Below are 26776 nucleotides of genomic sequence, written 5' to 3'. Positions count from 1 at the left end.
CAAATAGTTCTGACCTTTGAGACGCTTCCTTATTGAAGTGAAAAACCTCCCAAGAAAAGTAGAAGAGAGCAACATCTTGGCCAAAGTGTGTGTTCTGTTGACCTTGGGAGCTTTCAGGAGTATATTGAGAGTTTAGAATTAAGTGGCATCTTTGATGGGTAAAAGAGCTTAGTTTAAAGATGCTATGTCAGATTTTTGGCCCCAAACATTACACAATAGATTTTTTTAAATGAATGGTATTTCAAAGAGTATCACCCGCTCTAACGAAAAAAAGTTTAACTTTTACTTTTAATGGTCAGGAACCATGACAAAAACGTTTCGAATAAAACACATAAGAATTGGTCACGTGATATATTGTCGGGATCCCGACAAAAACTAATTTTGAGCACTTTATTTCACTGCTACTAATAATTGGCAGACTTTTTCAAGCAATGGCTCAAATGAAAGCTTGTAACTTTCTCGACCCCCCATCAAAATACCTATTAGATTTTAAATCAAAATTTTTGGGTCAAATCGGCAAAAAATCTGACGTAGCATCTTTAACTGTTTGGGTCATAGACAAAGAATGCAAAGATTATTAGCCATTTCCAAGTTGTTGTCTTGGGCCAACACTCTGGCCAGTGTATTTTTTTAAAGATTCTTATTTGAGAAACTTGGTCGCTGATGAATCTTTGTCCACTACCAACAGGTCCAGATTGACCCCTACCTTGAAGACTCACTCTGCAGTTTGTGCCACACCCAAACTGGTCCCTTCTTCTGTCGTGAGCAAACCTGTTTCAAGTACTTCTGCAGATCGTGCTGGTTGTGGCAGCACTCCCTGACCCAGCTCCGTAGCCACAAGCCACTGATGCGCAACAGCAAGACCAAGACTCCGGATATCTGCTATGGGGTATGATGGAAGAAACTCCATATGAAGCACACTCTGTGTGTGTTCTTTGAGAGACTTGATAAATCTACGAGAAATTGCTGAATGCTGACAATCAGAACGGATGTCCACACTTCCCTTTGATTGGCTGTCAGGTCCAGGAGACTGCATGCTGATTGGTTTTGGCGACTGCAGATGAGCGCAAGACCGAGCGCTGTATCATTTTTGATTGGCCGGTTTTTAAATTTTCTTTGAAAAGGTCATTTGCATGATGAGTTTAAGGTGATTGATTGGATCAGTTTAAACATGTAGAAGTCTGATTGGTCGCTTTTGTTGAATCTGATTTCAGTTGATTCTGATTTCAGTGAAGTTGATTTGATTGGTGACAATTGTACACCATTTTAGAAAGCAGCATTGCCGCAAGAGACAATGGAAACAAAAAACAGATGTAACAGTTCTATGAAGTATAATATTTCAACGGATGACCTATGACCCCAGTTTAAAATGCTTGACTTCCAGGGGGTGAAAGCCTTTGTTAGAAACCTCCCTGTTTAAATGGAGGAGATGAGCAGAATGCCCCTCCCCTCCTGTCAACTATGGCTTGCACTCCCTGACAAAATCATAGAAGTTGCATGTTTTGATAAATTCTCATAGTTGAAAAAAGTCTGAAGTCAATAGACTAATCAGACAAATCGTTTTAAATATGCCAAAAAAAAAAATCAAGTTTATATTTTAAACTATTCTCATATTTTCATGTTTTTCATCCCCATTTTGTCATGCTAATCCTAGCATAAAGTGTCATTTTTTTAAGACAGACTCTTTAGTTTAAGCAGGAAAAAAAAAAAAAATCAAAATAAGGTGAAAGTTTAAAATGACTAATGTAAGACTGATTGTCAAATTCGATCGATCGGGAACAGATTTTATAAAGTAGAAATATTTGAGCTGAAAGTTTCATGCATGACTCCTGATAACGTTTGACACCAACTTTAAATGTTTTACCATTCCCCATACAATCAATCGTTCAGATTTGAACAGTGGGGTTTTTATTGATATTATTTTTGGATTAAAATATTTTTTTAATGATGAACATCTTTAGGGTATTTAGAAATCTTTAAAACCGTAACCACCTGAAAATAAATAAATCAAACATTGAAAAACGTTCTGATAATAATCATCTGGTTTACACGATGCGGGCAAAGTGATTTCAAAGAAGATTTTTAATTAATATTTGGACAGATGAATTAAATGTCTTCACCAAACCGGACGAATTTGTAATTTTTATCTTACTAAAAAGCACAACAATTCCATGTTGGAAACCTGCTAAAATAAATGCCATTTTTTATTTGTGCAGATAGCCCAAGTCCACTTAAAATTAAGCTTAAGCATCTGCTTTTAACCCAAAACAGGCGTGTATCTTTCCCCAAAGTTTTTTCAGATCTTTTTAAACAAGTGAGCATGTTTTTTTTTAACGGAATTCTGAAATCTTTCCAAGATGATAAAATGAAATCTAAACGCAGTGTTGACTTCTACCTTTAAGCAAGAAAGGAAGGCGATTTCGGTAGCATTTTAGATTTGAATAACAAAAAAACGTTTATATTACCTTGGATACTTTTTAAAATACAATTTACCAGCATGTAATGTACATATTTGTTTTCTCTCAAAAATCTCTACATGCCATGTACAACAAGACTGAAGATGGGTCTACGCTGAACGAAGATGGTCAATAATTTTAAGTACTGTTTTATATATGCCAGGGTGGATACTGAATTATGTGCGGTTTAAGGAGAGTATTTTGTAGCACTTTATAATTCACTATTTTTGTCTTTGATACTTTTACTATATTACCGAGACAAAGTCTTGTGTATGTACATTTATTTGATCAAAAGAAGACGAGAAGGAGACAATTTAGCAAACTGAGTACTGTTTTGTATTGATTTTTTCAAGCTATTTTTCTTATCTGTGAAAAATCTAACAGAACTATTTTTTATTAATAGCGGAAGGGAAGTAAGCTCCGTTTGATGTGCTACTGTGCATGCAAGTACGATGAGAAATTTTTGATTTGTTTAAGGATTTAATAGAAGAGAACTTTTATTTTTTTGCAGAGCTAAAAATTGTGAATTCAGAAGCCTTAATTTGCGAACAAACTTTGTAGATTCGGCTGTTTTTAAGGGACAAATTAAACGACAACATGTATATTTTCATTTAAAGGTATTTTGTAAGCAAAATAAACAAAATGTAAAATAGGTTTTTTTTTGCCTAGCGCTTCCTGTATCAGAAATGAACAAAAAAGAAACATTTGTCATAAAACTTTAAATGAAAAAAAAAAGAAAAAGAATCTGATTGTATTAACTTTTTTGCATGTCATTTTGTGGTTGTTATTTAAATACCAATGTTTAAGTGCCTTTAAGAGTTATTGATTTCAACTATTGTTACAGTTTCAAATTTGACTTTATTAGAGCCCCACACTTGTTGTGTATTAAAAAAGCTAAAGGAGAACAGGTTGCTATTTGCTCCAAATTGCTTAAATGTATTGTACCTTCCCACGACTGGACCGAACTTAACTACGGATTTTGCCTTTAACTGCACCATATTCTTTTATGTAAATGTAGGTTATTTAACAGACTAAAAGGGACACGTTGCCTTGGGTTGGTCGAGTTGGTCTTTGAAAAGCGTTTGAAACCTGTTTGTTATGAAATGCATGTGGTTGCACAGTTTTTCATTTACGTCGCGAAGTAAACACGGTCGGCCATTCTATGGAGACAAAATTTCGACTCCATAAAATGGCTGAAACAACATAGTTCGCAAAGTAAAAGGAAAATTGCAACTTCGAGGCATATTTTCTTCTTTTAAAACATTTATCTAACCATGTATGCATTTCATAACAAATGGTTTAAAATGCTTTTCAAAGACCAACTCGCGCTATCCAAGGCAACATTTCCCTTCAACTTTACATAAATTTAAATCATAAATGTTTTGTTTTAGTATTTGGAACACCCTGAAAAAAAATTGTTATTAAGACAAAAAAGGTAACAGTAACACATATTTAATATGCATACATTTAACTTTTATTTTGATGTTCTGAAATAGTCGCTGTTCCCCCATTACTCAATTAAACGATTACTATTTGTATTATGGTGAGAATATTTTATATTTTTTTTTTTGGCTTTTTTTGCTTGTTAACTTTCCAGTTGGTTGTTTTAATAATTGTGACTGAAAGGTCCTTGTATTTTCCTGTACACAAAAATGCCAAGCATATTATTAGTGTATCAAAAGCCCACAGTTTGGCCTATCATTAAACAATGCATTGAGCGGTAGTTGCCTACGTTTCACTCTTCCAGTTAATTAAAAACAAGGAAATGCATTTTGAGAAATTGGTGTCAGACAAACAAGTAAAGTATGCTTGACGTTTATTAGAAAAGACACGCTTGACATTTTTTTTCAAAGCTCAAAACCATTCCTGGATAAGTGTTTCTGCCATTAACTCAACTTGTTTTTTAATAAATGCAAAGTTTAAAACACTAAGTGATAAGTCAACTAAACATTTCTCTAAGACATCTCTGGGACAGAGATGAAACTTCACATTCGCATAAATTTTGAATCTTTTTATGACGTGTAATCTTAAACACATGCAGTTTTTGTTTTTCCGATCAACTAAAAGCAACCCAAAAGTTTGGAGTGTTTTGCATTCATAACAGTTTTACAGATCCCACCGATATTTTAGGTGTCTTTAATCGTGTTATTAAATTGCATTGTTATCAAGTTTCTTATTTTCTGAAAATGTGACGGAAGCTTTTTGGGTTAATTTTACGAGTTTTAAAAGAGCTGCCTGGCTACATTTGTCTCAATTATGATTGCCAATTGTGTTTTATATAATTCCCTTTACAATGTTCCCCTCCCCTTCACATTCAGCACTCTTTAATGTTATAGTAATGTGTGCAATATTCTGACAAATCGTACCTTGTGATTGTTGTCAAATGTTACTTTTGTTTCCCTCCAGTTGTAATTTTGTGTATCACAGTGCACTGATGTTTAATAAAGACACTTGTTTTTGCATGCATTTCAATTGAAAAAGACGGTTTTTCAGTCATTATTTCTCTTGTGTTTAGACCAGGTTTAAAAACAAATTCTTAATAACATCAGAAGGCCGGGCGGCCACTTCCAAGTTTTGGGCTACACTTAACTGATTTGGGTCGCCTACCCAACTCAACTGCCACCAGGACAGGTTACCACCTTCTCCTGGGGCTGAAACAGGGTTACCCCCTTCACAGTCCGTAAAGATGTAGGCAAGGGTGTCATCCACTAGGAGTCTGGCTGGAAGAGCAGAATGCACTACTTTCTCAACTTTTTGAGAAGCATTTATGGTTAAGTGCCTTGCTCAAGGGCACAAGTGTCATGAGCAGGATCCAAACCCACACCCTGCTGCCGACGCCAGAGCTTGGGTTCAATGAACTGGAAGCTCGGCCATGACAAGCCATGACGGCTATGCAAGGCTCTTTAGCCCCAGTTTTTGGCTTCGTGTATACTCACATCAACTTGAATATGACCTTTGCATAATAAATAAAATAAATTGTCACATACAAGTTTGATATTGTTATAAAATGTTATTTGTTATTGATATTATTATTATTATAAATACACAAGTTCTCATGAGCAAAAGTAAGTAGCTTCTATATATCATAAAATAATTAATACCAATCTTCTAACATCTTTAAGATCATACATTGAACAGGGGGGGGGGGGTCATCTAGCCAGCTGGACGGTTTGCTTGTCATTTTTGTTGTAAATACCTCCCTATTATAGGGATGCTTGACAAAACTGAATAAACCATTTTTATCAAAAATAAATTATTATTATTTTAAAAGGGCCCTCTTGCAGAAGCTCACCAACTCTCAGAATAAAAAAAAAAAAAATTCATGCATTAATCGTTTCTCATAATAAAATTCTTTTGGGGTCAAACATATTCCAACCAATACTACTTTAAAGAGAATACTTTCTCAAAATAGTTTATACCAACAGCTGTGGTGCTTCTCACCAAGTTAGTTGTTACTTGTTATGGTAATACATTTATGGAGTACTTGTCAATCTAATTAGGCTCGATGCCAAAAATGAAAATGGATCATAGTGCCCTCTGTTGGTGAAACTAATGCACTTGTACACAGGAAATTGTTGACAGCTAACAAGACTACATTTGAATACAGTAAATAAAATTCACCTCCCACTTGTCGATCTACGTCTCTACCTTTAAATTAGGCTCGATGCCAAAAATGAAAATGGATCATAGTGCCCTCTGTTGGTGAAACTAATGCACTTGTACATGGGAAATTGTTGATAGCTAACAATACTACATTATTTGAATACAGTAAATAAAATTCACCTCCCACCCACCCTGTCCCTCCGGTCAATCAAGTGACATTGAGAGATAAAAGTAAAACCATCGGTTAATCAACCCCTTTCAAGTAAACTGAAAGGAAAAGGAAAACGACTTGTTGAAAAGATAGATAATGACTAAACTTGACATTAAATCTAGGGTATCAATTTCGGTACAATTATGATAATCAAAACTTGAAGAAGAATCCAAATTGTTTGGGGGTCAAAAGTTGGTGAAGGGTCATAGGTCAATATGCAGGGTCATAGGTCAACGACCCTTTCTTTGTATTGAGGTAAGGGATTCTCCTTGAAGTACTTCTGGAGATAGGTGCAGGTGAGTTTCATGTTGGTGTTCTGGGCGACAAAGTGGTCCAAGGCAGCCTGAAGAGTAGAGGGGGATAACAAAGGACAATAAATAGAATTGCTTATATAAAATTAAAATAAATAAAAAACACTCCCTAAAACGATCACATAGCTGCCAACTCTCCTTTATTATGCAGAAAAAGTTCATGAACATAAACCAATCATTCCATGTTCTGATGAAAATGTTTGAAACTTTTCCCTTTTTTAAAATTATGTTTCAAATACTTTTTTTCAATGAGTTATATAGCCTTTTAATGAGTTATAGCCTGCCCGAATGATTAAAAAAACAACTTTCAGACAGGAATGACAAATCACATAACTAGTAACTTTGGGGGGCCGGCGTGTCGTGGCTGAGTGGTCTACTTCACCGGACTTAAGCTCTGGTGTTGTCAGCAGCAGAGTGTGGGTTCGAATCCTGGTCATGGCACTTATGCCCTTGAGCAGGGCACTCAACCATAATTGCATAATAAAAAGTTGGGAAGGTAGTGCCTTGTGCTCTACCAGACAGGCTCTTAAGGGATGATACCAATGCCAACAACTTAACGGACTGTGAAGGGGGTCACCCTGTTTCAATCCTAGGAGTAGGTGGCAACAAAGTACAAATATGATTATAGAAGGTTTAACCCCTGTTGCAGTCCTGCCTTACCTTTGCCAAGATCTTAGCAATCCCCTTCCCCCTCATGGACACAGGAACACCAGTGTGATGCAAATCAACCGTGTCTGCTTCCAGAACATCATAATTTAGTACCGCCTTTTCCGCTACACCAGCTGGGGAAGAAAGACAATTTAGTACGTGGAAATTTGCATCGGGATAAAGAATACTAATTTTGGTTTTACCCCTATACATGTACATAGTTGCAATAATGTATACCTCCTCCCGACGACCAAGCCGGAGGCTGTTGGGAGGAGGGTTACGTTATCGCAACTAGTACCGACGATACCGACTTATAGACTGATTGAATAAACAGTTTCCTAGTTGTAAATTTTTATTTTAGTACAAACTATCATGAGTACTTAGTATGCAGTAGCAACTACTACCTGACTACTGTTCCTATCAGCACATTGGAACTTTTTAAGGGGTACACCTAAACCTACTCCTAGAACTCGAAGAGACAAACAGAACAAACCTCAAAGACAGTTCTGGGATTACCCCCATTGTAGTAGTGCCAGCATGCTGGACTGCTGATACTAGTGATAGTCCATATTGGCACTTTTTAGCAGGGCAAATTGTTTAATGATCGTAACCCCCCCTCCCCCCACCCCTTGATCTTTCCAATATGCCCGAGGGTCATACAATTCCATTTTTTTGCAAACTTGTCCACTAAATTATACCCAGTGCAGTAGTATTCTTCTCTGTTGGAATTCAATTTGACGTGACCCTGCCTGCATTTGTGCCGGTTCTTCAGTTTGGTTGATAATTAATATACAAACCTAGTTGAATGTAGAAAGTCTTGTTTTGTATGTCATGATCAACCACAAGATCTTGTGATGAAGCCTCCGCCATTGTTGACATCGCTGCCCTCGTAAAAACACTAACACCAGAATAACTGGAACAAACCGGTAAAGTTCTCACACGGTTAACTGTATTGAGTAAGTGTCTATCAACTCTATGAACCCTGCAATAAATGGCAGGGCATTTGTTGAGAACAAGTTTGAGGCAAAAAGCGAAACTCATGTCTGAAACTTTCTCTCTTTTCTGTCCACTGTTGGTAGTGTAATGAAGAGTGCTGAATGTAACTTGAGAAACTTGGAAAGACTAGCCAATGCCCAATGCTACATTACATTGCTAGCGTCTTTAGCGACGAGCGTTGATAAATTAATATTTTGTAATAACTGCATATCTCAAACCACTTTGGAGCATTGGGTCACATTTTGGGTGAACATATGATACACACGCATGTAATACTGAATATCCGTTCGTGGTTATCTTGACAAAATCCGAAATGTAAACAATCAGATTAATTTACATACAACGGACTCTACTCAGCAGGCAGCACTCCTTTCCCACTCACTCAGCAGACGTCCCGTGTCAGAGAAAGAATTATTAAACGGTAATCACTACGTGCTAACTGTGACCTACTTTGACCTCTACACTATATTCCACAGCGTTGTTAATCCAGGGTCAAATAAAACGCCTAGTTGTGTAGTGGTTACCCTTTAGGACAGAACTCAAGGAAATAGACCGCGTTTTCAAAAGGGCGCCACCAATAGTAAGTACTCAACATGTGTTTTCGTGTTTAGAGCTCTGCTGCACGGCTGAAGATGTCGGCGGTCGGACTTACTTGATCTGATAAAACCAAAAAGATGACGGAGCTTAATAATGTTCTGAAGAAGCTGATTGAGACAACTGGACACAAAAATAAATGCACTCAAGATACGGTAATCTTTAGTTTAGATAGGGTATATTCAATGGCCAAAGCTGCCTTGTATTGTTAACATTTATAAACCAAGGCAATATTATTGGTTTATAAATGTAAACCAATTATTATTGGTTATTATTATTTATTGGTAATTATTATTTATTATTGGTTTATTGGTTTATAATATTATTGGCAATAATATAAAGCCTAAATCAAAAAGGGAGTTGATACTTGACAGTGTTGTTTGTTGATATTCGTCCTTTATTATACAGTCGTTTGACCAGTTCTGGATCACTTTTTGAATTCACATTGTTTTTTGTTGCAATCTCTTTGATATCTTAAACGAAAAAGTTTATCAGTTTACCTAAACATGACATAAAACTTACCAAGTATTCACTGACAAAAAAAGGTTAGTTCTTTTGAAGAGGCTTTAAGAAAAGTATTGTCACCTGTTTGACCAGTTCAGGATCAGTTGAATCTATTCTGAATCAGTAGAGTGCCCTTTATTGCAAACCCATACTCCCATTCATAAAACTGCCTCTCAAGGACACGACACATCAGAGGTGTGTTGGCATGGACTTGGACTTCATTTGTTTAGTGAATGTCATGCAAGTGTCTTCAATAGCAGCGCACAAACCCAGTGACAAAACCACAAAACAACAGCAAAGGCAAATGAAAAAGTGAAGCGAACCTAAAAAGCATTATCGACCCCTCCAAGTTTAAGTTTCTCAAAAAAAAAAAAATCTAAAAGAATTTGTTGAAGTAATGTTTCTCAAAATCATCTGAATAAACTTTCTACTGCAGTAGTATGATTTTACCATACTTAGTAAGTTAGTGCGGCACCATTTGACGCAATGAGATGTTGAGTGATCCCGAACTGGTCAAGGGTAAGTTGCCCCCCTAAAGAAGATTTTGGTAACTTCGTCTCCTCAAAAAAACAAGGTGTCTGCACAGTATTTACAGGAATGTTTTTTTACACATTTTTATCATTTTACATAAATATTTTTTGCCCCGGCACTCCAATTCTAAAGGTAAGAAGTTTTAACAGTGTTTTTCAACCAACATTTTTACACAAAAAAATGATAAATTTCGCAGACAACCTTCAGGAAAACAGCCATAATTTATTTGCTGATGATATTTGGCACCTTATTTTGGGTTTGTTGGTTTAATGGGTGTTAATCTTCACATTTATCAACAGAAATTGGTAATAATGAGAAGTGATATAACTATTTGGTTATTGCAAAGTTGAAGTGATCCCGAACTGGTCAATGATCCCGAACTGGTCAAATGACTGTATAGCTCCATGGTTGGAGAGTGGATGTTGGGGTGCAAACTTCAATCCACCAAACTTCAGCCTCTGCCGAATGTGCAAACTTAATGGCCCGATCTAAATTTGTGCACGCCTTCGCACTAGATACTCCACGCAGATGTCAAGCCTTGCACAAATTTGGTGACTGTCAAAAATAGGTTTTTAATTTAATAGGTGTGCGCGAAAAAAAGAAAGAAAGTATGATACAATATTTGTTATAATTTGAACTTAATTTTTGTTTAGGAGTTGGGCAACGTTTGCTGCAAGGTGAAAGAGCTACTTCAGCAACCAGCAAATATTCCTGCTTGGTACATGTCTCAAGAAGGAAGAGACTGTCTGATAAAAGCTATCATATCATTGGCTGATAGGGCTGGGTTCCCTCAACTGCTGTCCAATGAAAAGGATGGTAAGTTGGCATGATTAAAGAAGTAAATTCACAGTGGGAAACACCCTGAGTGATCTTTTGGCAGCATTTTCCTAGAAAATATTTTTTTTAGTAGATTACAGTAAAACTGTATACCCTTTGAAAGAAACAACTAAGGATACATGTATAGACGATGTGACCCATGTTTACATTCAAACTGCCCTCTGTTGAAAAAACACTGTATACGTCATGTTTCGCCGGGCAAAAAGACACGTAGTCATGGTAGGATTGCATACACTCTCTAGCTGGCTGCCAAAACACAAAGGTTTTGCTCGGCGGTATGCGCGCAAATCATGTTATGGTTTTTCGTGTGACGTCAGATGTCACATCATCTGTACATGTAAACATGTTTCTTGTAGTTTGAGTACAAAGAAGAGCACAAACTTCTTGTTTATCTTTTACAGTTTTTTTTTATAGAATTTATCGTTTTTTTTTAGCTCACTGTGAAATCATGGAGCCTAAAGACCTTTGTTTGCAAATATCCATTGCGCAAGCGCTAACTGTTGAACGAGTTGCATGCTGGTCTAGCTGTGGATCAAACTTGAGCGCTAGACCAGCATGCATCTCATTCGATGCCTGCAGCGCGCATATCGAGTATTTGTGATAAGGTTCATGGTACGATTTTCAAAAAAAGGTGCATAAACATGAATGGAAAAAACACTGGATAAAACTTAAATGAGGTTCGTGGAGATGATAGCGAAATGAACCTGGTAGTTTAGGAGTAGGTTGAGGGATATAGACCTAGTTTAAGAATCCACAAAAGCTTTTATTTAAGTGTATTATTTTTTCTTTCTTTTTCGCAGAACAAGATTGTAACAAGGAATTCTCCAGAGTCACAGCACTCGCTGCGTCCACATTAACAGCTATTCTGACATACCTTAAGGATGGACACAGTTCATTGGTCCATACCAACGACCCGCTGGAGGAAGAGTCTCAGCGATTGGCCAGAGGTATTCTACGAGCCGTGACGCCTCATTGCCTGGTTCTCATTGCTATGCACCGAGACCAGAATAATTCGTGGACTGATAGGCAGGCAAAACAAGCCACTGAGGGTATGTTCAGTTATAAGTAATTCAAAATAAACTAAAGCCATTTATACTTAAAGGCAGTGGACACTATTGGTAATTACTCAAAATAATTATAAGCACAAAACCTGACTTTGTAACGAGTAATGGGGAGAGGTTGGTAGTATAAAACAATGTGAGAAACGGCTCCCTCTGAAGTGACATAGTTTTCGAGAAAGGAGTAATTTTCCACGCATTTGATTTCGAGACCTCAAGTTTAGAATCTGAGGTCTCTAAACCAAACATCTAAACGCACACAACTTCGTGTAACAAGGGTGTTTTTTCTTTCATTATTATCTCGTAACTTCGACGACCAATTGAGCTCAAATTTTTACAGGTTTGTTATTGTATACATATGTTGAGATACACCAAGTGAGAAGACTGGTCTTTGACAATTACCAATAGTGTCCACTGCCTATAAAGTACCCTGTTGTCATCTTATTCTTTAAGATCGGAATCTTTTATAATTTTGGATCACTTGCTTGGTGTAGTGGAAGATCAATTTGTGCTGTAGATCTGATGGGCAATGATTCTACCAAAGAATAGATTGTTTTGTTATGTTTGATCAATCAACCAACCAATCATTAGTCAAACAATCAATTAATTTATATACCTGCCCAACAGAGATTAAAGCCTTTATACACTTTCAGTACAGAAAAAAAAAAAGTTCACAGATTTACAAATAACTTACAGGGTTTACAGAAGGTAATGGTGAAAGACTTCTCTTGAAATATTATTCCATGAAATTCTTGATAGCGAGAATTACAAATTTATTTTGAACACATGTCATGACACGAAGAAACGTGCGTAAACAAGTGTGGGTTTGCCCGATATTTTCTCCACACTCCGATGACCGATTGAGCCTAAATTTTCACAGGTTTGTTATTTTATATAGATGTTGTGATACACAAAGTGTGGGCCTTGGACAATACTGTTTACCGAAAGTGTCCAATGGCTTTAATAGGCTTAATTCTTTTTATCCAAATTGGTGGCTGCAGCTATGGCTACGGCTGTTGCTAAGGATTTTGCTAAAGGGCGTCCTATTCTTCAATACATGATGCAGAAAGCTTGCCGTAGCCATAGCTGTATCTGTCATTCCGTACGCAGCCAAAGTCTCTACATGTAAAGGCCGAGTTATAGTCGGTCGTGCGATGGTCGGGCGTCGGAAATCTTGAAGCGCGATCATAAAAAGACACGGTTTTTAGGCCTCAGTCTTAGGATTGCACGCAAGATTTCCGTTGTGCGACCGACTATAAACCGGCCTTAAGTCTTTCTGCTCTCTGATATCCAACCAGATCTCAGCAACGTACTCTGCCAGATATCAGACTGTAGCTCGACTTCTTGTCTACTCAGTGAAGGCCTCTCCAAGGACCAAGACCAAGACAGTCAAGGTTTCTTCAGTCCCGTTCTAGATCTTCTTAAGGAAAGATTGACGAGGGAGAAATGGGAGAAAGAACCCGCTGCTAGGCAAGCCTTCAGTTGGTGTCTGTTGCAAATGAAGGTTAGAGGATTAATAATAAAAGTTGTGCTTTCTGCCTCTTTCTCTCTGTTCATTTCTGTCCACCTGACTGCCTCTGTTACAGTCATTACAGACTCTAGACTGAAACCTCTAAACCCCTATAAATATGCCAATATGTCTCACATTCTTCAGTCTCCTGACGATGACTAAAGCCCGGTTCATACTATCTGCGAATGCGAATGGGAAGCGAATCTTGACGTCACAAATTCGCAACACACAATTCGCAGCAGTTGCCCTCTGCTCTACTCTCTTGCGAATAATCGCTGCGAAAGGAGGGTGTGACGTCAAATTTACATCAAATTCGCTTCGCATTCGCATTCGCAGGAAGTATGAACCGGTGCTTTAAGCAAGCTAGGAGACCAATCAAGAACTCACTATGTGGAAGTGAACTAAATAACAAGAAGTCCCTTCGATCCACTAAGTGGAAGTAGTAGTCCTGGATGGTTCTTTTTAGAACGGATAAGTCTCCAGAATTCCAGAAAAATCAACTGCAATGCAGTAGAATAGGTAGCAAGACGAGTTCTCTAAAGAACATAATCTATACCCAGCAAGTCAGCAAACCAATGGGAGACTTTTTGAAAGCTCTGCCACTAGAGGGCAGCAGACCTACCAGGTTAGGGTGCACAACTCCTATAGCAAACAATGGTAAATGCTAAAAATTCAAAAATACTCAAAAAATATTTAGAAGTCTCTCAGCCTCTTGAAAATTAAATCAGATACATTTTCATACAACTAAACTTCAGATTTCTTCTCAAGTTTTGGTAGGTCAGCATTTTGGAATTTTTGCTATACCCTAGAAGAAACACTCCCCAAAAACTCATGCACACCGCTTGTTATCCTTGGGGAACTCGTGTCCAGTACGTCCTGTTCCAGAACAGTTTGGTTTATGCTGGCAATGTGTTATGAAAAACAAAATACAGTTTGGCTAAATCTAAAATACAAAATCAAAAACACGCAAAACACAAGGTATTTGCTGTCAGTGACCGTCACTCAAGCTTCTCCTATTCCTAAGTTGTTGACATTACCTGGTGAAGAGCGCCCTCTCTTGGTGATTGGCAGATAGTCAAAAGTTTCCCATTAAACATCATTACAGAGTTGTCATATATTCGTCTTTCATATATTAGTATTTTAATATTATTGACGACAAAGAATGTTCACGATGTGCACATAGTATTCAACAATCCATTCCAGAACCAGGCACATCCTGTTAAAACTCCAAACTGTGTTCATTTACTCATCAAATAGTCCAGATAATCTTTAATCTGATTTGATTTATTTAGTAAACTTCAAAAACAGGGAGACCGCCATCATGGGACTAGATAGTTCAGTTAGTAGACCACCGGTTTCTTAATCCGGAGTTTGTTGGTTCCAGTCTTGCTCTATAGTAAATTTTTCTTTGTTCAACTCAAACTTCAAAGCGAATGTATTAAAAAACACAAATTTTGACACATATTTTTTGAAATATATTTTTTGAAATATATGGGTTTATTGAAAGTAGTTGTTGTGCATCAGTAATTTGAATATCATTTAATTTTTTGTGTACTTTTAGCATCCTCATCTTGGAGAACATCTGGAAAGAGTCCTTCCTCCTTCGTTACTTTTTGTCGATGACCATAAGGTAAATAATGAATTAATTATACAATGAGTAATAGTTCAAATGGTTCAATAAGACTTCAGTGACAAGATTGTCATAATCCTAATTGTTTTTCTTACATGTTTGAATCATTTGAACAGTTGTCGGCCATGATAACAGCCGTATTTCTAACTTAAGTTGACTGCTCAAAGTCAGTGTTAGTTTTCTTCTAAGAGTCTGGAGACTACTCCCTGTGTTGATTATAGTTTGCTTTAACTTGACCTGTGTTGATTATAGTTTGCTTTAACTTGACCTGTGTTGATTATAGTTTACTTTAACCTGACCTGTGTTGATTATAGTTTGCTTTAACTTGACCTGTGTCGATTATAGTTTGCTTTAACTTGACCTGTGTCGATTATAAATTGCTTTAACTTGACCTGTGTTGATTATAGTTTGCTTTAACTTGACCTGTGTTGATTATAGTTTGCTTTAACTTGACCTGTGTGGATTATAGTTTGCTTTAACTTGACCTGTGTCGATTATAAATTGCTTTAACTTGACCTGTGTTGATTATAGTTTGCTTGAACTTGACCTATGTTGATTATAAATTGCTTGAACTTGACCTATGTTGATTATAAATTGCTTGAACTTGACCTGTGTTGATTATAGTTTGCTTTAACTTGACCTGTGTTAATTATAGTTTGCTTTAACTTGACCTATGTTGATTATAAATTGCTTTAACTTGACCTGTGTTGATTATAGTTTGCTTTAACTTGACCTGTGTTGATTATAAATTTCTTTAACTTGACCTGTGTTGATTATAGTTTGCTTTAACTTGACCTGTGTTGATTATAAGTAACTTTAACTTGACCTCTGTGTTGATTATAGTTTGCTTGAACTTTACCTGTGTTGATTATAGTTTGCTTTAACTTGACCTGTGTTGATTATAAGTAACTTTAACTTGACCTCTGTGTTGATTATAGTTTGCTTTAACTTGACCTGTGTTGATTTATAGTTTGCATTAATTTGACTGCTCAACCAGACTGTTTTTTTCTCTTTCAACTTGACTGCTTCTGTTGAGCCCGGTTCATACTTCTGCGAATCTGAATGCATTACAAACTTTGACGTGACAGGGCTGTTTATGCAGCAAGTGTTTCACAGGAGTTCAGCACAAGTCAACTGATGCGAATTATTCAATGAATTTGTGACGTCAAAGTTTGTATTGCATTCACAAGAAGTATGAATCTGAGTAAGATGTTGTCATTTTAGCCTTCGAGAAAGACCCTGCTAGAGTAAAAATATTTGGCCATGTACTATTGTTTTGTATTTCAAATTTTGTTTGTTTGGCCGTCTTCATGTTTGCGTTTTAAACAATTAGCTATAAACTATGTCATAAAACTAAAAATCACAACAAACTGCAGACTGATATTAAAGTGTTACCCTCTTTTGTCTCAACAGGTAGCCAACAAGTTGTTAGGCATTCGGTGCTTAAAGCACATTATAAACAATGTGGTAAGTAAATTTTCCACTGTCCGGTAGTACTGGGTTGTCAGGGCAGGGAGCCGGAAGGCATAAAGGTTGTTTGTCACATTTTGGGTAGTTTTAACAAGATACTCAAGAAATGAAGTTACCCAAATAGCCAGGGTGTGACTTAGGATGTGTTCATTTAGCTTCCCTGGGTCGACCCCGGTCTGCCCCGGTACGTCTGAATAGCTTTGACGGGACTCACCCGGGTCAGCTACCAGTGCCCTGCTTGTGGAGTGGGTCACTTGGGGGTGACCCGAGGTGCATGCCGTCACCACGAGATGGCAAGTGTGACCGTTCGATTAGCCCTTGTCAGGGGTGAGCACTGCGGGGTCGACCCAGGGAAGCTTATCGAACGCACCCTATTATAGACGATGTGACCTCTGACGTCACTAGAAAACCATAACATGATTCGCGCGCATACCGCCGGGCAAAACCTTTGTGTTTTGGCAGCCAGCTAGAAAGTGTATGCAATCTTACAATGACTATGCGTCTTTTTGCCTGGCGAAACATGACGTATACAGTGGTTTGTCAGCAGAGGGCGGTTTGAAAGTAAACATAGGTCACATCGTCTATAAAAAGCGAACTACCAACCATGAACCATCTACTCGGACGTTCCTTATACTGTAGCAGAGGTGCGAGGTATAAAACTTTGCTGATTTCAATTACTGTGTTCAGTTCTGGCTGAAAAACGCCTGCCGTATGTGCGGACACGAAAACAAGAACCAGCAAGATATTGATACACAATGATAATAGTATAGTAGTATGGCAGTATGTTAGTTTGAACGCCTCATAAGACAGTAAATATCTTTCAGACTTATCAAGAAGTCCACAGGATTGATCAATGATTCATTGTTCATTTTCTTCAGAATCCTACTGAGCTACGGTGGTATGGCCGAGCCATGGTCATTTACGAAGCCCTTCACCATCAGCTGTTCTCACAGAAGCCTGCCCTCATTGTTCAGCTCCTGCCATGCTTGATAAGCATTCTGGCTGTTGTAGAGAGGTCTCCCCATAAAGCTGATGAACCAAGAAATGTAGGTTAAAGTTCACTAGGATTCTGAAATGTTTGTTAATCATTGTCTTATAGACATTGTGAAGTTTTACTGGTGTCCGAAGTAAGAAAGTGTTCTTTGTTAACTCTCAATTCATCAGAGCCAAATTTGTAAAAATATTTACAGCAGCCGATTTCACGAAACGCTACGATTAATCCTATCTCGAGTAAGGACGAGTCATACGTCCTAACTTAGGATGTGTTCAACGCGTCCTAACGTCTATGAATAGTGAACTTAATACGCCCTATGTAAGTCCTAAAATTAATCCGAAGTTAGGAAGAGTTTGGTGAAATCAACGGCAGGACTCGGGGAAAGTACTGAGTGTTCCTCTCTTGCTTGCCAATATAGCTCTCCATTAGCTACATGCATGACCTCCCCAACTTTTGTCAAAGCAATTTATGGTCAGGTGCCTTGCTCACAAGGGCACAAGTGTCATGATCAAGATTCGAACCCACACTCTGCTGCTGACAACACCAGAGATTGGGTCCCTTGACCTAGGTCGCTCAGCCACAACACGACACAAAGTACTCTGAGCTTTTGTACTGCTACTTTATGTCATCCTGATGTATGTTTCAACCTGAAAGGCTTTAATCTCTGGGAACATTTGTGGTTTGAAATCCAACTCCTTAAATTCATTTTAAAGGCTGCATAAATAAACATTTAACTTGTAAAAGAAACTTGAACTATTATTCGCCCTATCTGTAAAAGTTTTTGTCTTTCCCTGCAGCCAAATCGTTACGACAGTGTCTTGCAGATCGTACTGAACAGCATGGAGTTTGAGCAGACATTGGCGCTTCGTCAGGCGTACGCTCAACATTTGCATCTCTTCATTGACTCTATGGGGATTACTGTGCTTCGGAGTATCAAGGTAATGTCACTTAAAGAATCTATGTACTTTTTGTTGGACAAAAAACACAATGTCCACAGATTTACACTAGACTTACACAGTTTGAAGATAATGTTTGTAGAAAGCTTCCCTGAAAATATTACTTGCTGAGGTGCTGTAGTTTTTGAGAAATGAGTAAAACAATGTCATGAAAATAATTTTCATCTCACTGATCATACACAAATTATTTTAGCATGTAAAAACGTATTTTCGTGACATTGTTTTACTTATTTCTCAAAAACTACAGCACCTCAGCATCTAATATTTTAAGGTCAGCTTTCTATTACCATTATCTTCAAACGGTGTAAGTTTATGTAAATCTGTGGACATTGTGTTTTGTGTTACAAAAAGTACCCAAATCCTTTTATCAGTAAAGCAGGCACGGTTTTCTTTCTACTTTAGTCTGATTTCCGATTTTGTTGCCCTTGGAAAAATCTGAAACTATTGTGATTAAATAGCCACCAAAGTCTATTAGAGACTGCACCATGTGTACATGTTGGTCAGTTCTTGTTCTCGATAAAATGTTCATATTTTTTTCTAAGGAACAAAAATATCATGCCCAGTAAACTCAACGCAGTGATCAACGCAGACTGAGCTCAATTTCACAATTTCTCATTAATCTAGAGAATAATTCGTGTGATTGTGAAATACCTGGAGGTTTCTGATGGGCAAGATGACGTATCTAGGATGAACATATTGCTGTCACTTACTTCACTTATACATCAGGCGTGGCCAAGGTAATATTATTATATTATTATTTTTAATTTCTGGTAATACCTCTTACAGATCTACTACTGAAAGCGGTGCTCTTTACGGTTTGACTTAAAGGCACTGGATACTTTTGGTAATTGCTCAAATAATTGTTAGCATAAAAACTTACATGGTAACAAGCAACATTGTGAGAAACGGCTCTCTCTGAAGTAGCGTAGTTTTTGAGAAAGAAGTAATTTCTCAGTAAAATAGTTGAATTGGTTTCGAGACCTCACACGTGAGGTCAAGAAATCAAGTATGAAAGCACACAACTTCGTGTGACAAGGGTGTTTTTTCTTCCATTATCAACTTCAACGACTAATTGAGCTCAAATTTTCACAGATATGTTATTTTATGCATATGTTGAGATACACCAATTGAGAAGACTGGTCTTTGCAGTTAACCAAAGGTGTTCAGTGTCTTTAACCTTTATTGATTTCTAATCACGGGGGCATTTCAGATGAAATAATTACACAGGACACTTTACTACCATACCCAATACCATACTACTAAGACCTTCAGCATGCTTTTTTTAAAGTCAACTTTCATGTAATCATGCTGTTCACATAGGATGCAAAGCCACTGGGAGGTTCTTGTGACAGTATTGCTGAAGCTGATGCACAATGTCTGTGATGAATCCTATACATCAACACAAACAGGTAAATTCAGGAATGTGAGACTTCCTTTTTTCAGCCAATTTCCGTTTTGGGGGTTTTGATTTTCCTATTTTTTTATATTTTTGGTGTACAAAAGTATAGGGATATTGTTCCTCTCTTTCCCTTGCCTGGTTTTCTCTTTTTTTCATTTTTTTCATGGATAGTTACTCACATGCCTGTAGATTTCAGATTGTTTTAAATGTAATTTAAGGATTGAACAAAGGACCTGTGACCTTCAGATTAACGTGTGCGCTACCAACTGAACTATCTAGCTTTATGTTGGTGATCTCTCTATTGTTTCAATATCTTAGTTTGGGGTGCCAGTCAGAAGCCATTCGTTCTGTAACTGCGGTGTAGCCAGGGATCACACCCAAATTTACGATACAAACTGTGAAGAGGCAGTAGAGGGATCACCTTAAGGGGATGCAACGTTTTAGTTTGAGAATCAAACAATAACCCACTCTATTTGTCTTTGTTCAGCCCCCCCCCCAAAAAAAAATAATGTAAACAAATAGAAAATTTACCAATTCAGATTCCTTTGTGGCTTGTTTATACTTGTTTGAAATGTAATGGGAGACTTTGTGACGCTAGGTGGCAGCAGACTTACCAGGTAAATTTCCATTGTTGACGTAGTTCTGAGCGTGTGACACGACCGAGAACAATGCATTTTACCTGGTAAGTGTGCTGCCACCAAGCGTCACAAAAGTCTCCCATTATATTCACCACAATATCCAGAAGCAAAGATATTCAATCACAAAAATACATTGTTGATAGTTTTTTTTAAATCTGTAAATTACTGTGCCTAGCGATAGTTGGTCTTGCGAGAATGAATATACAGATTCTTTTGACAAGTTTATTAACTCTTCACCTTATAAATTCCATGCATGTCTGACTTTTCTAAACTGCTTTTCTTTCTCTCATTTTAATAATTTGTGGATGTATGTGTTCAAGAAGCTTCTCAATCAATTTTGCCTTCACTGTGTATTTTCTTGTATCTTTTTTAACGTTTATAAATTGAATTTATTTTGTGCTATAATGTTGAAAGTGTGAAATTATGTTGTTCTGTGCTGAAGGCGATGATTTATTTAACTTTTGCTGGCTGTGATAATTAATTGGGCAAGGAGGTGGTCAGGTGGTAAGACATCTGCTCTAGCAATGCAAAGGTGGTGGGTTTGAATCCTACCCGAGAGATTTGCCTACGGTGAATATTTTCACAGAACTCGGGAAGTACTGAACTGAATATACAGTGCTTAAAATTATCTTTTTTAAGGGTAAAAATAAGTTACATTTTTTATCCCCACTGCAAACTAAAATCTGTTGTAATGGTTCTAAGAAGTTTGAAAAAATATGTATGCCGCCATATGTATTGAATTTAACAGTCATTTATTCTCAATGGCAGGCCTATGCAATGTGTATATTGTAATTTGATGCTGTTTTTAACTTTGTTTTCTGTTTTGCTACTTGTTAAATTATTTTGGCATTTGGTTGGTTTGTTAAACAAAAAGATATTCCTTTGTTTTTAGACTTCTCTGTTCTTTGGCCTACAGTATTGACATAGTTATATATTTTTTAGCCAAGGGATTGTGCTTTAAGTATCGATTTGCAGTGGGGTAACCAGACATTTTCTTTTTTGGGAGGGGGGGGGGAAGGGGGGAAAATACATATTTTGGGTGTGCTATTTAGGCATTTTTAAAATTATATATATACATTTGTTTATTATTAACTTATTTATTAATTTTTTTCTCTTGATGTGGAGTTTTACTACTCCGTTTATTCAACAAGTATCAGCAACGACATACATCAATACAACAAGCTCCATTACATACTGCTATTATATAACAGATTAAATGAGCTACGGGCTGTAATACATAGAAATTAAATTGATAACATACAAACAAGAACAAGAGACATAAATATTTATATATACATTTTAGCGTGACCTAATCACGGTGATCGAGAAAAACAATGGGTAGAAATTATTTTAGACCATCAAGGTTAATAAAACAAACTTGTTTATTTATTTATTTATTTATTTATTTATTTATTTATTTATTTATTTATTTATTTATTTATTTGTTTATTTATTTATTTATTTATTTATTTATTTATTTTTTGGGGGGAGGAGGTGGGGGCAGTTGAAGAAAGGATTCTGAGGGTTGTGCTTTAGATTAAAACTTTGTATTATTTTTTTTTCTGTTTTTTAATTTTTTTGAATAATTTAGATGACTTAAATAAAGATTAAAATACACATAACTAATTGAGTGAATGGATTAACATTTAAACTAAATAAATATTTCGCAATGTTATCAAAACAAGTCACAAAATAAGATGTTTTGGGTTCATTTAATTTCAACAGTGAGACAGTGTTTACTGGACAGGAGTGCGGAATGCTTGATACTACTTAGAAGATGCTGCAATGAGGATCTTAAGAAAGCTCTGGAAGATATTCATCTTATAAGCAGTAAGGAGAACAGTCAAATGCAACACATCATCAAGAAGGTTCTTGACGCAAGCTGACATGAAGCTGCTGAAAGCTGAAACATTTCTTGTTCCTCACCGTAACTGTAGAATGTCTGCCTTTTGCAGGTAATGAGAACCACAGTTCATTTTAGAACTGAGAAGTCCCCGAATTCTGAAATAATCTACTCCGCGATAGAATATGAAGCAAGACAGTTCTCTAAAGAACAAAATCTACCTGTCAAGTAGATACACACATGGTGTTACCGCAAACCAAATACATATTGATACTTCACCATGCAATGCCTCAAATCCTATAGACGCACTTATTCCTAAGGAACAATTTCATGTGAGTTGAAGATGCTATGAATTTGAATCTTGCGATACAGTGTACCTTGGCTACCAACAACTCATGTGGGATCAGTGGTTTCCTGCCTTTTACCTCTGTGGACACTGGTTCAAATCCCACCTCAGACAAGAGCCTTGCATGTGGATTGCGTTTTATATGGCAATACTGACAACTCATCTTAAGATGAATGTTAGTGCTTTGTGAATTTGACCCCCTATATCTAGGAAAAAACTCTCTGAGCTAGCCATCATAGTATATGTTTCATATTTTTTTTAGTAGAAGGAGCACTTTCTATTGTCTGAAAGTGCCCCAACCTTTCCTTCTCCCACAACTGTATCATATAATTTTTTCTGGAATATAATAGGAGAACAGCAGAAAATTGAGTGGGATCATCAGAAGAACACAGTAATTATCAGTAATTATTTGCACATCAATAACCAAACTTAAAACGTCCTTTCCCTCAATAGCTCAGAACACTCGGCTCTTACAGTCATACAAGAACACCCTTTACAAAAAAAAATTAAATATTGTAATAGTGCAGTCTATGTTAATGTGTGATAGCGCCCTCTATGGTGATTGATCAATGCACACCAGGAGAGCTGTTTAAACCCACACATTGGTAAAACTCAATAGGTACCCAGTCCCATTACAATTTGCGATTTTCTCAAAGTCCCAATTATCTAATTAAACTCTCTGCTTGTCTTGTTTGTTGAAAGACAACTGGGGGATGGAAGTTAACAGACAGTAAGTACATTATTTTGAGAAAAAATAAATAATGCTTTGTACCATTCCAAACATCTATGTGACTGGATTTGTTTATATTTAAAGATCGTGACACTATTAAACAATTAAAGTTTGATTCATGCAAAGAGTTAGTACTAAATAAACAAGAAAATCACAGAATCGTGTTATTCGATAATAAACTAAAAAAAAAAAAAAAAAAAAAAAAGTAAACATTAATGAATAAATAAAACAAAATTGAAAAGGGAAAGTGTTTTGGCTCATCATTTTAAATTGTACCCAATCTAACCCAAAACTGCTACTGTTGGAGGATTTCTCAATTATCAATAATCAGTTTATGAATTTAAAATGTGTAACTATTTCAAGGTAAATCAAACGGAAATCAAAATAAACTTGAAAATCGTAAAGAATATGTAAAGATATTAATCACAGATACTGCAGTAACGACCCAAAACTGCAAAAATTTCAGCTTTAAAATGTCATAGCTCATGACTATTCTTTAAAATGAACATAATTATCACATACAGCAGCAAACTTCTGGTTAGTAACTGCGCCAATTTTATCTCGGTGTCGAATTACTAAACCTGCCGGAAGGCACTTGAGTGGTAGGGGATATGTATATATATAGGTCTAATATACAACTGCGCTCAAATTAATCAAGAACAGCTCTCAATAAAAGTTGTGTGTACTTTGTACCTGTGTAATTATAGGAGCGTAGCTGCGGGGGGACGAGGTAGCGTAAATCACGACTCGTAACCACTCTTTTACCCCCATTGACGAGGGTTGACGCTCGTTGGCGCCAATGTGGCATGTTACTCGTTCCGTAATGAGTCATTACTAAGTAATATTACGTCAAACAACGGGCCCTTGACGCTCGGTTTGGTTTAGAGCTGTATTTGCCACTTTCTTCTCGTTGAGGGCACTTGCTTATGGGATAATTACTCCAAGTGGTCTTGCCAATGGTCACTTGAATCTAAACGACTTGATTACAACAAAAATCCGACTTGTGTTCATGAATAAAGGGATGTTTTAAGATCGAATGTCTTGGCCCAATTTCATAAATTTGCTTAGCATGAAATTTCTTCCTTGATTAAAACAAGATTACCAACAAAATTTTAGATTGTTGCATATTGCTTGTTACTGGCATTCAGCTGTTGTTTGCTTAACCTGAAAATCACATAGAAATTTGATTGGTAATCGTCTTATTATTGAAGAAATTTCATGCTAAGCACATTTTTGTGCTTACAGGCTTTATGAAATTGGGCCCTGCTTGCACTGCATCATTTTAACATGGAGGTATCAACAATTACAAGCCAAGTATTATACCCAAGTTATCTCATTCTCACAAATGTTATATCTTATAAATGCTATCCATCTTTGGTTTGTTTTGTGCAAGGCATCCCAGCTGAAGCTTTTGCTTTTAAAGACACTGGACACTATTGGTAATTGTCAAAGGCCAGTCCTCATGCTCGGTGTATCTCAACATATGCATAAAATAACCAACCTGTGAAAATTTGAACTCAATTGGTCATCGGAGATGCGAGATAACAGTGAAAGAAAAAAACGCCCTTGTCACACGAAGTTGTGTGCTTTTAGATGCTTGACTTCGGGACCTCAAAATCTCATTCTGAGGTCTCGAAATCAAATTCGTGGAAAACTACTTCTTTCTCAAAAACTACGTTACTTCAGAGGGAGCAGTTTCTTACACTGTTTAATACTATCAACCTCTCCCCATTACTCGTAATCCAGAAAGGTTTTATGCTAACAATTTTTTTGAGTAATTACCAATAGTGTCCACTGCCTTTAAAGGCATAGGACACTATTGGTAATTGTCAAAGTCTAGCCTTCATAGTTGGTGTATCTCAACATATGCATAAAATAACAAACCTGTGAAAATTTGAGCTCAATCGGTCATCGAACTTGCGAGATAATAATGAAAGAAACAACACCCTTGTCACACGAAGTTGTGTGTGTTTAGATGGTTGATTTCGAGACCTCAAGTTCTAAACTTGAGGTCTCGAAATCAAATTCATGGAAAATTACTTCTTTCTCGAAAACTATGGCACTTCAGAGGGAGCCGTTTCACACAATGTTTTATACCACCAACATCTCCCCATTACTCGTCATGAAGTACGGTTTTATGCCAATAATTATTTTGAGTAATTACCAATAGTGTCCACTGCCTTTAATTGTCATGCCTCCATACAGTTTCAGTTTTGTAAAAATCAAATTATTTATATATGTATAATATGTTTGTATGGAAATAAATGTTGTTGATGGGTGAATGAATAATGTCTGTAATACAATTTATTTCCACCAGTGTTTGTGGAACTGTTTACTTTTTTGTTCTTAATAACCGCAAAAGGACCAGTCAGAATTCCCTCCATGCAGTCGGCTGACATTTTCACTGTTGAAATACATCCCTATTGACACAAAATATGGAGTAGTGAAAAAGCTTGCTAACTGGTCATGCTGGCCATCCACTAAACATTGCGGGACACCCTGCCCGCCGTGAACCTAACGGAACAAGATATTTAATTTTCTTGTTGACAAAAAATGAGAACCCAAGATGGACCGTCAGTGCTGAGGGAAATGGGAATTGGCTTTCCTATGGCAACAATTGATAAGATTTGTCATAATGACGAGTAGGCTAAAAAAGAAATAGAAAAAGAGGATAGGAAAAACAAGAAGAACAATAAAGAAAGAAGAAGAAGATGTAATCAAATTTGCAGACGTAGACAATGTTACAAATAATTTAATAGCTCCACGTATCAGATTTACTTCGGCTGTTGAAAACCGTCTAAGAAAAGATTTTGGGTTTTGTTCATTACAATGCAGGTCTCCGATTCCGAAGTGTTGGCGATAAGCGGACTTCATTGAGAGAGTAGTTTTAAAGTGTGTTTTAAAAAGAAGAACAATATTTACAGGCGGCCATATAGACAATGGCGTTCATTACTCTTGACAATCTCGAGAAAATGCATCCGAAACACTTACACTGGGGTGGATTTCACAAAGGTAGTCCTAGGACTAGTCCTAGGCAATGCTAAGAGATAGGACCAGTCCTAAGTTAGGACCAGTAACCCATCCTAACTTAGGATTGGTCCTATCTCTTAGCATTGCCTAGGACTAGTCCTAAGTTAGGACTACCTTTGTGAAATCCACCCCTGGTGTGATGGTGCAGCACCGAAACCACTGTCATATTTTAGGAGGTACAAGGTGTGCACCCTTTCTTTCATGGGAGATGGGGCACTTCTGGCCAATTAAAACTGTGTTTCCGTTTGCATTTCTTAGCTAAACAAGCCCACTTTTCAGCACCATGTTTATGTCATTTTACTTGTTTCCGTTGAGGTAAAGCAAATCTTTGTCTGTGTGTAAGTAGAAACTAAACTTTATAGTTATAAAACACTGAAATACTAGGCCTATATAATTTTTTATTCGAGTACTTTTATTCTCGAAATTACATATTTTAAACGGGGTCGGTGGGGGGAGGCACCTGTACCTCCTATTTGAAAGT

General features: G+C 36.9%; 3 protein-coding genes across 9 annotated transcripts in view; 2 read left to right on the top strand and 1 right to left on the bottom strand.

The window, feature by feature from the left end:
- The window catches only part of LOC139937864 (cytoplasmic polyadenylation element-binding protein 1-like), a 46499-nt gene extending 41573 nt beyond the window's left edge, over positions 1–4926 (top strand). Inside the window, exon 10 of one of the 2 annotated variants that reach the window (XM_071933224.1) lies at positions 689–4926. In XM_071933224.1, coding sequence (XP_071789325.1) covers positions 689–895 — 207 coding nt within the window. In that variant the 3' untranslated portion in view covers positions 896–4926. The remainder of the gene's footprint in view (positions 1–688) is intronic. The other variant, XM_071933223.1, reaches the window with a different exon arrangement.
- A 1319-nt stretch (positions 4927–6245) lies between these two features.
- On the bottom strand, positions 6246–8702 carry LOC139937865 (protein NATD1-like). 5 transcript variants are annotated; one of them, XM_071933229.1, is made up of 4 exons: positions 8567–8702; positions 8027–8142; positions 7242–7363; positions 6246–6613 (listed from the first exon to the last, which is right to left on the bottom strand). In XM_071933229.1, the coding sequence occupies exons 2-4, from the start codon at positions 8106–8108 to the stop codon at positions 6494–6496; spliced, it is 324 nt and encodes a 107-aa protein (XP_071789330.1). In that variant the 5' UTR covers positions 8109–8142; positions 8567–8702; the 3' UTR covers positions 6246–6493. The 5 variants fall into 5 exon arrangements, with proteins under 5 accessions (XP_071789330.1, XP_071789329.1, XP_071789328.1 ...); XM_071933228.1 differs by having other exon boundaries at positions 8027–8152; positions 8567–8650; XM_071933227.1 differs by having other exon boundaries at positions 6249–6613; positions 8027–8202; positions 8567–8633.
- A 142-nt stretch (positions 8703–8844) lies between these two features.
- LOC139937695 (TELO2-interacting protein 2-like) lies at positions 8845–23466 on the top strand. 2 transcript variants are annotated; one of them, XM_071932969.1, is made up of 11 exons: positions 8845–8974; positions 10508–10670; positions 11498–11740; positions 13048–13253; positions 14821–14889; positions 16303–16356; positions 17238–17405; positions 18151–18291; positions 18934–19046; positions 19630–19718; positions 22072–23466. In XM_071932969.1, exons 1-11 carry the CDS (start codon positions 8900–8902, stop codon positions 22230–22232), a joined length of 1482 nt encoding a protein of 493 aa, XP_071789070.1. In that variant the 5' UTR covers positions 8845–8899; the 3' UTR covers positions 22233–23466. The 2 variants fall into 2 exon arrangements, with proteins under 2 accessions (XP_071789070.1, XP_071789069.1); XM_071932968.1 differs by having other exon boundaries at positions 11492–11740; positions 22072–23465.
- The last annotated feature ends 3310 nt before the right edge of the window (positions 23467–26776 follow it).

The sequence above is a fragment of the Asterias amurensis genome, chromosome 5 (assembly GCF_032118995.1).
Source record: "Asterias amurensis chromosome 5, ASM3211899v1".
Lineage (NCBI taxonomy): Eukaryota > Metazoa > Echinodermata > Asteroidea > Forcipulatida > Asteriidae > Asterias > Asterias amurensis.
This window is presented reverse-complemented; position numbering and strand designations above follow the sequence as displayed.

What these genes read in the sequence shown, in the direction of transcription:
- LOC139937695 (XM_071932968.1), top strand. Translation starts at nt 8,900, where the DNA reads ATGACGGAGCTTAATAATGTTCTGAAGAAGCTGATTGAGACAACTGGA. An exon ending in ATAAATGCACTCAAGATACG is followed by an intron (nt 8,975 to 10,507) that starts GTAATCTTTAGT and finishes ATTTTTGTTTAG; the next exon opens with GAGTTGGGCAACGTTTGCTG. An exon ending in AGCACATTATAAACAATGTG is followed by an intron (nt 16,357 to 17,237) that starts GTAAGTAAATTT and finishes CATTTTCTTCAG; the next exon opens with AATCCTACTGAGCTACGGTG.
- LOC139937865 (XM_071933225.1), bottom strand. Translation starts at nt 8,270, where the DNA reads ATGAGTTTCGCTTTTTGCCTCAAACTTGTTCTCAACAAATGCCCTGCC. An exon ending in GACTTTCTACATTCAACTAG is followed by an intron (nt 7,364 to 8,026) that starts GTTTGTATATTA and finishes TTTCTTCCCCAG; the next exon opens with CTGGTGTAGCGGAAAAGGCG. An exon ending in TTGCTAAGATCTTGGCAAAG is followed by an intron (nt 6,614 to 7,241) that starts GTAAGGCAGGAC and finishes TCTACTCTTCAG; the next exon opens with GCTGCCTTGGACCACTTTGT.